Source organism: Engraulis encrasicolus, chromosome 7 (assembly GCF_034702125.1).
Source record: "Engraulis encrasicolus isolate BLACKSEA-1 chromosome 7, IST_EnEncr_1.0, whole genome shotgun sequence".
Classification (NCBI taxonomy): Eukaryota; Metazoa; Chordata; class Actinopteri; order Clupeiformes; family Engraulidae; genus Engraulis; species Engraulis encrasicolus.
The window spans coordinates 37,428,882-37,445,322 of NC_085863.1; the positions used below are offsets into that span (position 1 = coordinate 37,428,882).

Here is a 16,441-nt window from a genome sequence, read left to right on the forward strand (position 1 = left end):
ACATCTGGCTATGTGGGTGCGTTAGTGTGCACTTGTTCTTACACACTCAGTACATCATCTACTATCACTACAACATGTTTTGACAGACTAGTCAAACTAGTACACACTACACACACCCGATTTGGCTACGTGCATACTGTAGTGTACACTCACTACCTCATCTACTCCATCAGCATCTGACACATGGGTACCATCTGGCTTGCACTACATATACCACATGTGCTTACACTCACTACATGATCAGAGGTTCAACTGGGATTCCCTATTTGGAAGTGGGGGTGAACAATCTTTCTTGACTACAGAAAAGTGTGAACAAAGTTGCTTGCTGCATCCTAGTGAGACATGATCTCATGTTGCTGGCTCGACCACTGACAGCTCTATAGCTCGATTCAACTCCTAACTTTTTTTTACTACTAATGTACACCAAACAGAGACCCTCTGACTATGTAAGTACTACAATGTAGACTAGGAGCCACATGTTCTTACACACATACTATACTACTAATGCAACCAAGCGAAAGTAAAAGGGAGTTCTCAACTCCTCACCCCTGTTGCTCCCAGGGGACATGATTAGATCACATGACTTGCCTTAAAATCAGCCCACTCCCATGTGCTCCTGTCAAACGGCTAAAGCACTTTGAGCTGCACGATAGTGAACAGCGTTGCACATACTATAGGCCCTACATACAGTATATACTAAGCATATGTTGTGACAAAGTAGTACACATTTCACTTTTTTTTTTTTTTTCAAAACTTAATCCAGTATGCCACCATGGCACTGTTAACACATCCTGTGACACACACTCAAAACATAGTCCTGTAAAGTACTAATACTACTTCTAAAACTTATATTACTAGTAACACACAACCAGTTACACTCTCAAAAAAAACATTTTTAACATTTTATACTCAGAAGGTGCAGTCTATTCCACTGGCACACATTTAGGTCACACAATAAACACAGAGTATGCCTTTTTATTCACTTAGGAAATTGGACACTATATATTACTTTTTGTGGTGTATGATTTATGAAATGTATGAAAGAAATGTATAAATGTATGGCGAGCCATTGGTTAGACCAATAGACGGAATGCAGTAAGACTGGGATTACGAATCCCAGCTGGCTGACAGATCCCATGGTCTTTCAGGAACACAAACAGTGTCCTTCCTCTCACGTTCATCCGTAACCCAGGAGAGGAAATAGCTGTCAAACTCCAAGCAGAACACTTTACAGACATTATAAAGGTTGTGAACGGTTCATTTTTATTTGCCTTCATTCATTGTTGAGTTGAAACCAGGACATTACTGGGGGTTTTGGCCATGGGGGGTTCAAAGTACATGGCACACAAACTCCTGACTGTTTGGAGTGGCACTGACATGCTTTTTCCAAATGTTACTGTTTGTTTTTTATTATGTGTGTCACCTATATACAGCAACACTATTCACCACCTCTATTTCCTGATTTCAAGTTTTGTTTGATGACGTGACTAGGAACAATAATTGTATCACGCATCCATCTCCTATCGCATATTATATATCTGACTAACCATCCAACTGCAATCCTGTGTTATCTTTTCGCAGACGGAAAGTTGGAAAACCGATTGGATGCCTGTCCGAAGTTCCACAACCCGAAAGATAAAGTAAGTGGCTGAGCAGGAGAACGACACAAGAGCCTTCTGTCTGTGACTTTGCTCACGTGTTAGCAGCTTACATCTAATAATGATTTCATGACACACAGAGAGAAATGGAAGTACTGCTGTGTACCTAAGTGCATACGAAGTTTGTCACTTGGGCAGTAACTTTTGCAGAACCATATACTTATTTACTTTTGCTATGAATTATTTGTAATATTTTTCTACTTTGTAATATTATATACGTACATACCTTCTAAGGTACAGTTTCATATTCTGTGGGGTGCAATATTATACCTCCAGATGGCAAAACTCTTTTTCCAAATTTTCCATTACTGAACAGGCAACAGCGAGATCTTTTATGATACCACATTGTATCAGAAGAAAAGTAATTGTCCTGCAAAGGGTTCTGCTCCAGCAACCAGCTTAGGCACACACACGCACACGCACACGCACACGCACACGCACACGCACACGCACAAAGTAGTACACTGCACTGCCATTTTTCTGTGTGCATTTTGCATGCTGATGGTCAGCTGAGTCTTGCTGTTTTTTGAGATTGCTCCTCTGCCTAACCCCAGAGAAGACATCAGCTACCAATAGGCCTCTTTCTTGAACCTACAGCTTCTTTGCGTAGCTAATTCATTTCATTTCTCTCTCTCCCTCCCCCTCTCTCTCTCTCTCTCTCTCGCTCCCTCACACACACACACACACACACACACACACACACACACACACACACACACACACACACACACACACACACACACACACACACACACACACACACACACACACACACACACACACACACGCACATAGATGGTGTTCAACAGGAATGTGAGCGACCCGGAGAGTACGGAGTGGCTGGAGCTGTGCCCTGGCCAGACCTTCCAGGTGGCGCTCCTCTTCTCTCACCTGCAGTCGGCACCCCTGGGCCCGGGGGACGTGCTCATGGAGCCCTATCTCTCCAGCTGGGACGAGCTCATCAAGTGAGTAGTAGAGTACAGTCACTGGGGATAAGGTGTCAGAGATATAGTACAGTATGACGAAATCTCGCTCCAATGGTCGAGGGTAACCCTTTCTTGAATGGGTCGAGGGTAACCCATCTTGGGGTTAGCGAGCAGGCAACCACCAGCAGCACAGATTACTTATCAGATTATTATCAGATTCAGACCATAAAACGAGAGAGAGAGAGAGAGAGAGAGAGAGAGAGAGAGAGAGAGAGAGAGAGAGAGAGAGAGAGAGAGAGAGAGAGAGTTGCACAGTTGCACTCTCAAAATGCTGGTAATCACTGGAAGTGCAGGCCAAATGATACACTGCACAACGCTAGGGAGAGTGACATTGCAAGACATGTCTAGAGTGAATGGTAGTACTTTTATGAGTAGTACTTTTTGGCATGTAGCTACATTTTCTAGATTTCTCAAAGAAAATGGGCCGGTAGGTTTTTCCATAATCCTCCGTGAAGTCGTCACACAAGTAACTCCTTTCATAAAATCTCAATCTGTTCCTTGGCGGATATAATAGAACACATGCTTAGCAATCAGAGGCATATTTTAGTCAGACCACCCTTTGTTATCCCCTTAAGACGCATCCCCTGACTTTGCTTTCTGTGCTAAAGCAGCAAATGACATTTCTTTGGGTCAAACCCATGAAACAGACTAATCCCCCCAATACATATGATGTTAGCTTGATGCATCAGCTGGTTTTCTTTAGTTGCTGCAGTGAACTGAAATTGAGTTAAAGGTCCACTGTGTGATATTTTATTTTTTAGTAGTTCATTTCCATTATTCAAGCATTGCATGGCTTTTTAACAAGCTACACATTATGATACCAATGGCAAATAAAATGTTTGTATGGTTTTTCTAGCTCAAAATGGACTCTTATAACCAAATCAATAGTTAAAAAAAAATATATATATTAAAGTTTTATAAATTTGTTGCCTCAAGGCAACACTGTATTACCGTGGAACAAAAAAACAATATTTCATTTTCATCTAATAACACAGAATATGCATCAAATCACCTAAAAAAACTCTTTCCAATTCAGCAAAACACTTGAACAAAGATATTTTTGTGGTGTCTGACAAAAAATAAGTTTTAATTCTTCATTCTGGCTTGTAGCCAATGTCTTTACCTCCCTATAAAAGACATTCGGATTCATTCCCTGTATTAAAACAATTATTATAAGGTAGCCTAATTAAAAACTACATAAATGCATTTTGATTAATATATACATGGGTTATTTAATATAATTCAAATAATCATAAATCTTTCATTGTTTCTTACAGATTTCATGCACTTTTCAATTGAACCATTATGGCCAGCACGGTCAAAAATGATTCCGTAATGGTACAGTGTTGTCACAGGGCAACATACACTTTTTTGATATTTACTAAATAATGTATGTTTATACTTTAGTTCCCCAAAAATTATTGAAAATTCTTCTATACTAACTAGTGAATGAAGTTCAGATTTTTGGAGGGGATTTGATTGATGAAAAATAGTGAAAAACACACTTTCAGAGAGAGGAAATGTGGTGATCTGAAATGTGGCCGCATGGGCTGTAAGAGGACTCAAAATCTCTTCCTGTAGAGCATGTGACCACCAATCTGCAAGTTCATTGGTTTCTAAAGGGTTAAGAGATTCTTCAAGTGGTATAGACCACCCAAAAAATGCCTCCTTGTTTTCTTAGAAGGTCAAAAAGTCCATGTTGCCTCAAGGCAACACTGTACCATAGCGCAGTGTTTCCCAACCTTTTCTGTCTCGCGTACCCCCTAAGCCTCTTAGTTGTGCCATGAGTACCCCCTAATTCATGTTCTATATCGCTTTCTCTGTCCTTATGTGACTGTTCCATACATTTGTTATGATAATTACATTTTTCCAAGTACCCCCTGCAGTGTGCTCACGTACCCCTAGTGGTACACGTACCCCTGGTTGGGAAACACTGTACCATAGAGGGCTCATACTTACCACCACCATTAAATTCCAAGTATTCATTATGAGTGGAAAAATTGCATTTTACTTACATTGAAACGGGGATCCTCTCCATGGTCCGCCATTTCGAATTTCCAGAAATAGCCATTTTTAGCTGCAAAACTTACTGTACTTTGGTCATACTAGTAAATATTGGTTTATTATTTATTAATATTAATGAAAAGATCAAATTTGGCAATAGCCTGCACTGTTTCAATGAGCGGCATAGTTGCAATACCTACTCTGGCCCCAATCCTACACAGTGCAACTGTAAGGCACTATGCTGTGCAGGTAGGAGGTGGAAGGTTATATGATTGTACCAAGTTAAGATCAGATTAAAGATTCATTTTATTTGTATCCAAAGGTAGAGATGTTGTGCAGCCAAGTGATCTTCACTTTTACAATTAAACAATGAAAACATTTATGACACACACATAACGTCCACACACTTGAAACATTAACCCCTTATCGCAGAGCCTACAGTATGTTATAACCTTATTGTCACCAATATTCAGAGATGTATAAAGTACTGTAGAAAAGTAGTGGAGTAGAAGTACCAGTATCATCTTGTCAAATTACTTGAGTAAAAGTCAAAAGTAACCTTTCCTTACCTTACTCAAGTAGAAGGACAAAAGTATTCAAAATGTGTTGTACTTAAGTAAAGCAAGTAGAAGTATTGCAAGTTTTGCTACTTGAGTAAAAAGTAGAAGTAGAAGTAAAAGTACTGCATTAAAAAAATAGGGGGAAAAAAAGTCAGTCAAAAGTTTGAATACCATTTGGTTTATTATGTGAGGTGGTTGGTGTCGTTGATGTTGATGGCGATACCTCGTCTACCTCATCCATCTTGCCAACATGCCAGTGTCAATGCCAACTGAGCGTCACTGACCGCGCCAAAAGACATGCGCGAGAATGCGATCTGCTTTTATTTCCCTACCATTGCATCGCCCACTGACCGTGAACACGTTCCATCATATCTGGTGATGACAGAGCCATCTAGCGCTCGGGCATAGAAACGAGTAACGAGTAACGAAAGCAGCACATGAAAAATATATCGGAAAAGCATTAATTTCATCAGAAAAATGTAGTGCAGTAAAAGTACAAGTATGAGGAAAAAATATTACTCAAAAAAGTACAGATACTGCAGTTTAGTACAGTACGGTACTTTGTTACTTTTACTTTGTTACTATACATCTCTGCCAATATTGTAATGGCTACTGTAATCTGTTGCTCTCTGTAATGTCATAGCAATGTTGTTATGATGTAGTTGACTATTTTCAGCAAATAGTGAATAGGCCCGCCGGCGACCTCATATGCACAAAGAGGCTACAAAAATCAGTGGACATTAGACAGTACCAAAAGTAGAACATCCTATTGAGTGACATGGTGTCACATTAAGTGACAAGGATGAGAAATGAATGCTGTGCGTCTGGTCATAGTTTATGTTTGTGTGTGCTGTGCTGAATAGTCCACAACATGTGAATGTGCTGCATCAATATGCCTGGGGTCAATACACACTCAGCAATACACATCTCAGCACCAATACCCATGTAATGTCAACCTCTCCCGAAGAAGTTATATGTAACCCTGGCGCAGTAGTACGTAGAAATAGCTCTACATCAAAGTGTGTTTTGGACTATTGTATTTCATATGAGTGTTCTATTTTTAAAATGAATTGAATTTCACAAAATGTAGGATGGGCCTAACCCTACAGTATATTCAGCGTTCATTCCTCATGTACTTTTCTATCACAGCACTTGTACTTTTTGAGCTGACGCAGACAATTTGTGTGTCTCAATTCAATCCAATGGACATCAGCTGTTGTAGCAAGAAGTGTTGTTTTACTACCCTCCCGTATACCCTGTAAACACATTAGATTTACTGTACTCACTGTATCCTGCTGTCTGGCTTTTCTCCACTCCCGCTCCCCAGGTTCATGACTGCCCTGGGCCCGCTGGTGGGTGCAGTGACTGCAGAAATCGAGACCAAGACGTCCATCATCCGGCAGTTGGCCAAGGAGGAGGAGGAGAGGATGAGGACGGAGGGCGGGAGCGGCATGGGAGGAGGAGGAGGAGGAGTGGGTATGCCAGGAGTCGGCGGGATACTCGGAGAGGCCAAGTCTGACAACGACCTCGGCGTGCACTTACCCTCCGCACCCACAGGGGGCTCCACCTCCCTGGGCGCCTACGACTCTGTAGAGTCCATGATTGCGGCGGAGCTGAGCCGGGGCCAGGTGGACTACCACACGTTCACGAACTCTGGCTGCCGCACGCTGCTGCGGCTCCACCGCGCCCTGCTGTGGCTGCAGCAGTTCCTCAGCAAGCTGAGCGAGGGGCCCGACCCGCACACGGGCGCCATGCGCAGCCCCTCGGACCTGTGCGCCGACGCCTACAAGCACACGCTGGCCAACCACCACCAGTGGTGGGTGCGGCGCATGGCCGAGCTGGCCTTCCTGAGCATGCCGGACAGGACGTTCTTCTACCGGCTCATCTGCGTGCAGGACCAGGAGGAGGCCACGGTGATACTGCGCAAAGTGGTCAACGCCATCGACGTGGTGTACAACCGCACTGAGAAAGCTCTGGCGCAGCACGGCATGCTGGACTTACCGTGATGGTACTACTACTGTATGGAGATGGATGGAGGTCAAAAGAGTTTAATTCACTGTTAAAAAAAAAACCCTCAAAGAACTTTTCGTTGGGGGTCACCTTGTGGTAGAGGCAGCGTGCTAAAGCTACTGACCACATGCGTACTATGGCTATATGCCATTGCACATGGGGACCCTGGTTCAAATCTGGCCTGGGTCATTTCCCAACCCTGGCCCTCCTCTCTCTTCCAGGTGTTTCCTGTCTGATGTTCACTATCCTATCAAATCAAAGCTCCAAATAGCCTCCCAAAAGAACCTTCAGTTGCAATGTGGTGTAATCTAAACGTTCCTTGAGGAACTTGAACATTCTGGCAGGATCCTCAAAGTTCCTCAGAGAACCTATGACTATATGGACAGACAGAAGGCGTTGAAAGAGCTGAAATGCTGCAGAGTCCCGCCTGGAAAGCACAGATCAGGGGCAATGAACGCAGCAAACGATTCAACCAGAAGCATTCAATCAGGGAGAGCAACCAACGGAAGCGTGTGTTGTGAAAAATGTAAGCATTCCATTGGCTGCCACCTGCTGCCACTGAGTTCATTACTTGTAACCAGGGGCGTAGCAGCCAATTGTGGGCCCTATGTACAATCAGTTCCAATAGATCCCCAGCCATATATCCACAAAAATCAGACATGTGGGCCCCCTATATACAGCACATGGGGCCCTGGTAACTCAGTCACACTTTACCCCCCTGCAGTACATGTTGACGTTCAAAGAAACACTTTTCATACCATTAATCTGACATTCCATTTATTCTGTCAATTGCCCACTTTTAAGACCGTATCAGTCTTAGAAAAGAGGCCCACTAGTCTGGCGTCCCATTAGTCTGACCATGTGCGTTAAAACTATGCCCAAGTTCACTGAAAAGTGAAAACTATGTCCAAACCAAAACAACTCCTAACCCTAACCGTCAGTAAAGGCATGTTTTTGCGCATGTATTTTTTGTCTGAAAAGATGTGCCCACAATCTTCACAGACATGTATGGACAAGAAGAACTTTTGAGACTTTTGGTCAAAAGGTCAATGTGACTTTTGCTGTTGTTGCCTTTTTGTTGGTGTCATGACCCCCCCTGTCCTGTCCCATGACCTGGTCAGCAGGGTCATTCAGACATCACACTGCCTTTTACCCACAGACACATGGCCATGGGCCACATGGAGAATTTCACAAGATGGCCAACAGGAAACACATGTGTGTGGTGCTAACTTAACTTGACATGCATTTCAGGAAAGGGTTCGAATTATTCCACTTCAATTCAAGGTTTACATTTTTTTAATCGAGAGGAGTGACAACGGTAAAATTAAGGTTTCTTTCAAACAAGGAAAAGTACCAAAACCTTTGTTTGAGAGACCATTTATTTAAAATATATAAATAAAGTTAATAATGGAAAACTAATACTTTGAGGCCCTCCTGGAATTCATAGACTTTTTTATTTGTGTATTGAATGTTATGGGCCAAAACCTGAGAGATGAAGTCGGTTATTTATTGACCCCTAGTGGGCAGTTGTACAACATGACCTTTTTGGGCCAGATGGGCTCCCATAACCCATAACATGACATGTCATTCTGACCGTGAACATTGTGCCACATGTTGACAAAGGAACACTAAGCTTGTTTTTGAGCCATAGTATGTTTCCAACATGTATTCAGTGGTTGTTGAAGTTGTAAGAAGGTGAGAGATGTTATGGTCCATAACTGCATCCATGACCTTTTTGGGCCATATGGGCCATCGTAACACATGTAATTCTGACCAAGAATGTTTAAAGAACACTACAGGTCTTGAGCCATAAAATAATGTTTCCAAAATGTTTTCAGCTGTAAGAAGGTGAGAGGTACCATGAAGTTCCCTATCATTGATAAATCCACTTCTTCCACCAGGGTGACCAAAGAGGAAAACTACTGAATATTGCTTAAAGGCCCTTTCCTTCATTTTGAATCTATGGAGAGGGGCAAAATGCTGCTACAATCTAAAGCTAAGGCCTTAACAAAAAAGCTAAATAATAAAATCTATTAATTTTTAAAGAAGAAGCCTGTTTTTTGTTTGCTGCTTACTTGTCATTCATTAGTGTAATGTCAGATATTGTGAATGCTACTTTATGTGTCCTGTTTTTTCTTGAATGTTTTGTGTTTTGTTGAATTATTTCACTTTAGTGTAAAACTTGACCCAAGTCAACGGTTCATGTTTGAACTTAATATTGTCAACATATCATTGCTTGCATATCTGGTCAACATGATGTCATCTTTCTCGTAGCCAGTCTAAACTTAGACACCCCTACAAAGGCAAGCAAGGCTGCCGATCTTTGTCCTATAAATGTACACAACCTATTGTAAGACTCAGCATTACAGATTAATTCGCCAACATGATGTCACTTCCTTTCTTGTGGCCAATCAAAAGCTACGGGCACCCCTACAAAGGTGCCCTCACAATAAGACTTCACTGAATGCCAAGTCTATACACAAGTGCCAGTCTGTGTCGTATACAGGAAATGCATGCAATCTATGGCCACTTGTCAAGGGTCAAGGGTGGTAAAGGTCCTGCCATAGCTAGACAGTCTCATTTCCAATGACTTGAACAGCATTATGTCACTGCCTGTAGCCAATCTAAACAGGCTCCCCCTACAAAGGCGCCCTCACAGGAAGGCATCATTGAACACCAAGCTTATACTTAAGTGCCAGTCTGTGTCCTATACTGGAAATGTATGCCAACCTGCATGTCGGGCCACTTGTCAAGCCTATACTTAAGTGCCAGTCTGTGTCCCAGGGTCGCTGCTACGTTTTTGGAAGCCCTAACCATAGCTGGTCAGGAGCACCCCCCCCTCCCCCCTAATAATTAAATGATAATAAATAAAAAATAATCTACTAACTAATAAATATATGTTTTGTAATGTAATTCAATATTTTTTCATGACGTTTTTTAGTCAATCTCAATTTAAGAGGCCCCAATTTTGGGGGCAAAGTGGTTGGTGCCCCAAGCACTGGTTGATGCCGTAAGCACTATGCGTACTCTGCTTATGTCTAGCAGCGACCCCGCTGTGTCCTATACTGGAAATGCATGCAACCTATTGTCAGGTCACTTGTCGAGGGTCAAGGGTGGTAAAGGTGGTACGATATAGTATCAGTGGTAAAATATAGGTGGCGCTGCCTGCATGCATAGCCATGCCAAGTAAAGGACTTGAACCTATTTAAGGTAAGTTGGTTAAGTGCTCAGAGTGACATAACTAAGAGCGCAAGGTCAAGTATGTGCAGTATGTTCGTCACAGTGTCAGGAACACTTCGGGAGCCACAATTCCAGTGGAGGATCACACAGGGGCTGTCATTAGGGGAACAGGACAGGCTACTGTAGATGTGGTATACAGGGGCTGTCATTAGGGGAACAGGACATGCACTGTAGATGTACTGTAGATGTGGTATGCAGCGGAAGAAAGTCATTTGAGCTTTCTGCTTTTATTTTATACTGACATTCCATTGCCCACATATATCAGCGATTTCTTTGTATCATTTTGCTTCAGTGACGGTGATGCTGTTCCGATGTCATGCTTGAAATTTGTCATTCATGGTTCTGTGAACTGCAGATACTGTAGGAATGTGTTTCACTCAGTGCTTCAGTCATTGGTGCTCTTGATTGGACTATTTTAAACTCACAAATGCCCTAATACTATGTAATCCACCTACCTCTTTCTCCCAACTCTCTCTCTCTCTCTCTCTCTCTCTCTCTCTCTCTCTCTCTCTCTCTCTCTCTCTCTGGAGTCTTTGAAATGAAGTGTGTGGCTGACTGAAGGTCAAAGATACAGTAGCCAAGTCCAGCTCTAATATCTTGACCTGAGGGAACGCAGACACACACCCAGCACACTGCTGTTGCATACAGTGCATGACTGCACGCCTCTGAGTCAAATTTGTGACATTCCCCATTCAAATTGAAATTCAAATCAATTCAAATGATTTCATTGGGTTGAAGGATAAATCCTCGAGCTACATTTGTGTGCTGTATGACATAATCCACTTCCTGTAGTTCTGTATACTGCATGACATAATGGCATTTCTCCACCTTGGTGAGAGTTAACCTTAAGTGTGTTGGAGACACTGAACTGTCAAGCGAGGTGAAGATGAAAGACACACACGCTAATAGGCAGAGGGAGGGACGTATGGGGATTACCCAGCCCGGGATTATACACTGCCCCACCTTTACTCTCTCTCTCTCTCTCTCTCTCTCTCTCTGACTCTCTCTCTCTCTCTCTCTCTCTCTCTCTCTCTCTCTCTCTCTCTCTCTCTCTCTCTCTCTCTCTCTCCTTCCTACCTCTCTGTACAATCCTTTCCTCACTCTCACTACAAGTCCTCCTTCCACGAAAAGACACTTCTGAATGGGGAGTCGTGGCTGTAGTATTTGGGTCAAGGTTTTACACTGAGGAACAGTTGGCTCCGGTCCTCCCCCCTCATGCCTCATGCCCCATGCCATGGGTCCAGGGCGGCAGGCAATGAGGCCAAGCAGGCAAGTGGACAGAGAGGTCCTCTTGGACCCCGACACAGGATGATGTGACACAAGCTACAAGCGTCACACTGGAAATCAATTTATTTTTTGCTTTAACCAGCCGCCGACACAGGAGCCACTTCCTTTTCCATTCAGAGCAGGCAGACACTCCATATGCCGGTTGTGTTATGCCATACCACGTAACGCCGCTAGTACATTTCCATCCGTCTCATAGGAGCTGCATGGCTACCAGTCTTGATGAGGGAGGAGATGATGTAGCTCCATAACGCTGTAATAATCATTGTAAATCTAAATACCACAGTACTACTGACATAACACAGGGCCTTTAGTAATGTACTACGACTTGGTCATTGGTTGCCATTCTGGTAACAGCAAATTTACAATGTTGTATCCATAATGGACATATTGGAGAGTCAATGTTATACGCCACTGTAAAAACAGCACAAAATAGCTTTTTAAGTGAGAGGGCCAGGCTGTAAAACACATTTGGCTTATGGGTTTATGTATGGTAATGTTTCAGAGTCCTATGGTAGAGATTGAAATCTTTAAACATTTAAAATATGTGAAACATGTTCGCTCCACCCTGTAGGCTATTCTAAAAATATTAAGGTAGTTTAACAGGGTTTTAATTACAGTGTACTTACTCATTAGGTACAGTAGAATAACTGGTGTAATAATATGTACATGTTATTACATCGTACTCACAATGTGTATTTTAGCCTTGTGCCTCAGTGCAGCCCTTTGTCTGCTTGGAAGAGTTATTATGAACTAGTATTATATATTTCAGTCATAAGTCATATTTTGACATTTTTCAAATTACCCTAATTGCTTGCAAATCCACTTGACTGACCTAGTCTGGTTATTGCCAGACTGTATCACAAGTGAGGTAAAGTCTGGGAAATGGCTATTCATTTTCTCATAGGTCTTCAATGAACACAACAATAGGTCAAAATGGCATGCTTAATGTAATACACCATGGAATTTTGACAGAGTAAGCTTTTCAAGCTTTATTTATTTTTTACTGGCCATACAACAAGTTACATGTGAAATAAACATAGCACAAACTTTCGTTAGTACAGGACATTTTAACCCATTGGACATCTTTGAAAAGGTCCCCAGTAACAGTGCATTAACACCATTTGTTGAATATCATCACACTGAGAGTTGGTTATCAGTATCTGCTATTTTATTGCTATTGATTTCAAAATATATTACACAAACCTGTCAAACATACTCTTCAACTGTTGCATATTTAAGACTGATCAAGCTAAAATCAAATCAGAGATATTTCTTTGTATTATAACATATGCCCGCTATGCCTTTTGAAAATAGACTTTTTTTTACAACCCAAGTAAATGTAAAATCTATATACGAACACCTTTCTTTTCACCCTTTGGTCATCAAATATTCACTGTTGCATAATCATCTGTGTCTGGTGTCACATAAACTATTTTTTAGGGTGAAATTTTTTAAAAGCCATTCCAAACGTGAAAATACATAAATAGCTGAATTAATTATCCGTATGTATATTGTGTCATACTGTATATGTATATACTCTATTATGTAGATTGAGGTATTTGAATAGCCATTCCAAACATAGAAATAAATATATAATTTCAATATAGTACACAAAAATAATTACTTTTCTTTTGAGCCTCACAAATCTTTAAAAAACACAAACAACATTCAGTTAGGGGTCACACATGCACTTCATGTTCTGTGCGTGTGTGTGGTTGGAGTAACATTGTTTCTCCACCAGGAGGCACTGTTCTATGATAGTGACACCTGTTGCTTCAATGGCCTTTGTCCTTGAGATGGACACAGGACGTCAAAAGTGAAGGAAGAAAAAAACCCTAGTTTGCGGTTTTAGGACCTTCAGTTCTTCTGACCATATTTGAAAGCATACATTTTTGTCACAAAGAGACAAGTCAAACTTATTCCATGCAAAGCATCTTTGGTTAAAGGAAATCATTGGTTCTTCTCTTTTTCATAGGATTCCTTTTCATGCATGTTAAGTTTGCATTCATTTGCAGCACCAGGAGCCAGTAGTACAACAGTGTATTTCAAAGCAGTTTGTGGATGTAATTTTGTGGAAGTAATTTTCTGCCCAGTAAAAACAAGACTCGTCAGGAGATTATGTAGCCTAAAAGGAGACAAGCACCAAAACATTTGACGATTTCGAGTTTGAAAATCCGCTTGGGCCTATGTAAAAGAAAACTAAAAGAAATATTTTATTTTGTTGAAATCTATGGTAGATGTTACGGTGTCAAAGAGGAGGAGAAGAAGAAAGGACAGGAATAATGCAGGAGAGAAAACGGAAGGAAAGGGGAAGGGTACGACGACACAGAGAGGAGAGATAAAATAGAAGACCTGTTCGGGATTACCCAATAAGATTAAGAGATTACGCAGCTGAAGAGTGAATGGTGAAGGGAAGCAGGCTCTCTCACCTCACAGACCCTGTGGCCTGTTAGAGGGCTGTGCTATAACTTTAGCTGACACGGACATAGCCTCTGGCCACCTTGACAGCTACTTGGCACCCCCACACTGGAGAGAGGAACAAGGGCCCTGTGTCCTTCAAGTGTCATTCGTTAAATAATAACTCTGTGTAACACAACTCAGAAACCATGATGCAACTCAAAGGGTCAAGTGACTTGACTGTGTCTTTTACCTACATGATCATACAGTATAGCCTAAGGATGTATCACAGCCAATCATACTTTCATTTTGTAGTTGACTGATGGTTTCTCTGTGTTGTGCACTTGACAGAACTCCATTGACCTGAAGGTATTCAAAAGAACAGCTAGCAGCAACTGGTTTTGTGCCATGTTTTGACTGTCTTGACTGCACCATGCACGGTTCTTCCTTGTGAGGTGTGGACAATCCCAATTAACCACCTTGTTGGAACACAACATTTTGGAAGTCTCACGGAAGTCGTATGATATGTGTGCATGGAACAACAAAAAATAGGTGGCCAGCTACTGTTTCAGAATGCATTAGTGCCACAAGCATTGACTTTCCCAATGGCAAGATCAAGTAAATCTACTCTAGCCTGGTAGCACAAGATTATCCCAACCCCCCTGTGTGTGTGTGTGTGTCCCTCACCTCACCTCTCCTCTCCTCTCCTCTCCTCTCCTTTCCTCTCCTCTCCCCGGTGTGTCCCCTGTCCTCTCTCCCCACTCCTGTCGGTGTCCCCCTCTCCTCTCCCAGATGCTCTGATGGTTTGGTGAATATGGATGAGCTAGGATGGGGATGAAGTGAAGTGAAGTGAAGTGCGCTCACAGCACATTCAAAGATCAAAGGGGAGACAGATCTTTGTGCGGAGGAGTGCTGACTATAGCCAGTTGGTGAATTGGAGGGGTGTGTGTGTGTGTGTGTGTGTGTGTGTGTGTGTGTGTGTGTGTGTGTGTGTGTGTGTGTGTGTGTGTGTGTGTGTGTGTGTGTGTGTGTGTGTGTGTGTGTTGCAGTGGTGGGGCCAAGTTTTGCTAAGGTAAGGACTAAGGTAACTAGATTGCAAACTAATGCTGAGCCAGTTTGACACATATGATAGCTAAGTGATGGTCAGAGTTAGCGCTTAGCGCCTAAAGTTTTTACTGTAATGAAAATATGTGTGGAACTGTGATGAGTTGTGAGTTATTACCAACTGAAGAAAAAAGCTTTTGTTCGGTTTATAATTGGCTTATTGGCTTCTGGGATCTACGATTTGCAAGACCTTAGTCAAAAAAGAAGTGTAGTTAGCAAAAGAAAAAGAAAAAATATGAGCCATCTTGTTTGTTTGATTTTATTGACTCAGCCAAGTCTTTGGGGACTACAGGTTTGAAAAGGCCTTTTTCCAGCGGGGCCTGCATGAGGCCCTGTGGTTGAACAGTGAGCGTGTACATCTACTGTACATCATTTCCCATCTACATTTGAATCCTAAACGGCCTTCGAAATATGAATGAGCGTAGACTAGATTATGTACATGACTGGATGACAGAAACAAGAAATTTTCAACATAAGATTTAACAACCAAAGAGAAATAAAAGGAAAATAAACCAATGCACATAACTCTTGCATTCGCACATGCATAAGCACATTCACAATATCTCTCTCACACACAAGCACACGCACACGCACACACACGCACACACACACACACACACACACACACACACACACACACACACACACACACACACACACACACACACACACACACACGCATGCAGTTTTGACATTTTTCCCCCCAATCCGTCTGCTGACTTTCTTAAGCTTTCAAATGATGACTGTTCACAACACACAACCCCAAGTGCAAATCAATACAAAATTACAACTGCATCTTTTTTTCTGACTTGCACAAAAGCACATGCAGAACAGATGCAATTAAATAACAGAAAGAAACAAAATAAGACCAGACAAAAAAGAAAACAATCAAAAAACATCTATATATACATGTCATTATAAACAAAGGTACACATGTCCCATGTGGTGATGATGGTGAAGATGCGTGTTAGGATCTAGATGCTTATGTGTACAAGATGACTTAAAAAAGAAAACACAAGGTATTTGTGTCAATGGTGGACTACTGTACTGTACACACAGCGGAGGGGGCACAGGGTGCGTAAGCGCTCTTAACCATACTGGTCATAAACCCTCTGATCTACTGTGGATGGCATCCCATCTCTTAGGCTGCATTGATCGAGTTTAGGGAATGGATTGGATGGTGTGTGTGTGTGTG

General features: G+C 42.0%; 1 protein-coding gene across 1 annotated transcript in view; it reads left to right on the top strand.

Annotated features, from left to right (window-relative positions):
• Nucleotides 1–9,528, top strand: part of gltpd2b (glycolipid transfer protein domain containing 2b) — a 10,748-nt gene extending 1,220 nt beyond the window's left edge. The window contains exons 2-4 of the mRNA XM_063203433.1: nucleotides 1,582–1,640; nucleotides 2,454–2,623; nucleotides 6,536–9,528. Of these exons, the coding sequence (XP_063059503.1) occupies nucleotides 1,582–1,640; nucleotides 2,454–2,623; nucleotides 6,536–7,214 (908 nt within the window). The 3' untranslated portion in view covers nucleotides 7,215–9,528. The remainder of the gene's footprint in view (nucleotides 1–1,581; nucleotides 1,641–2,453; nucleotides 2,624–6,535) is intronic.
• Nucleotides 9,529–16,441: the final 6,913 nt, after the last annotated feature.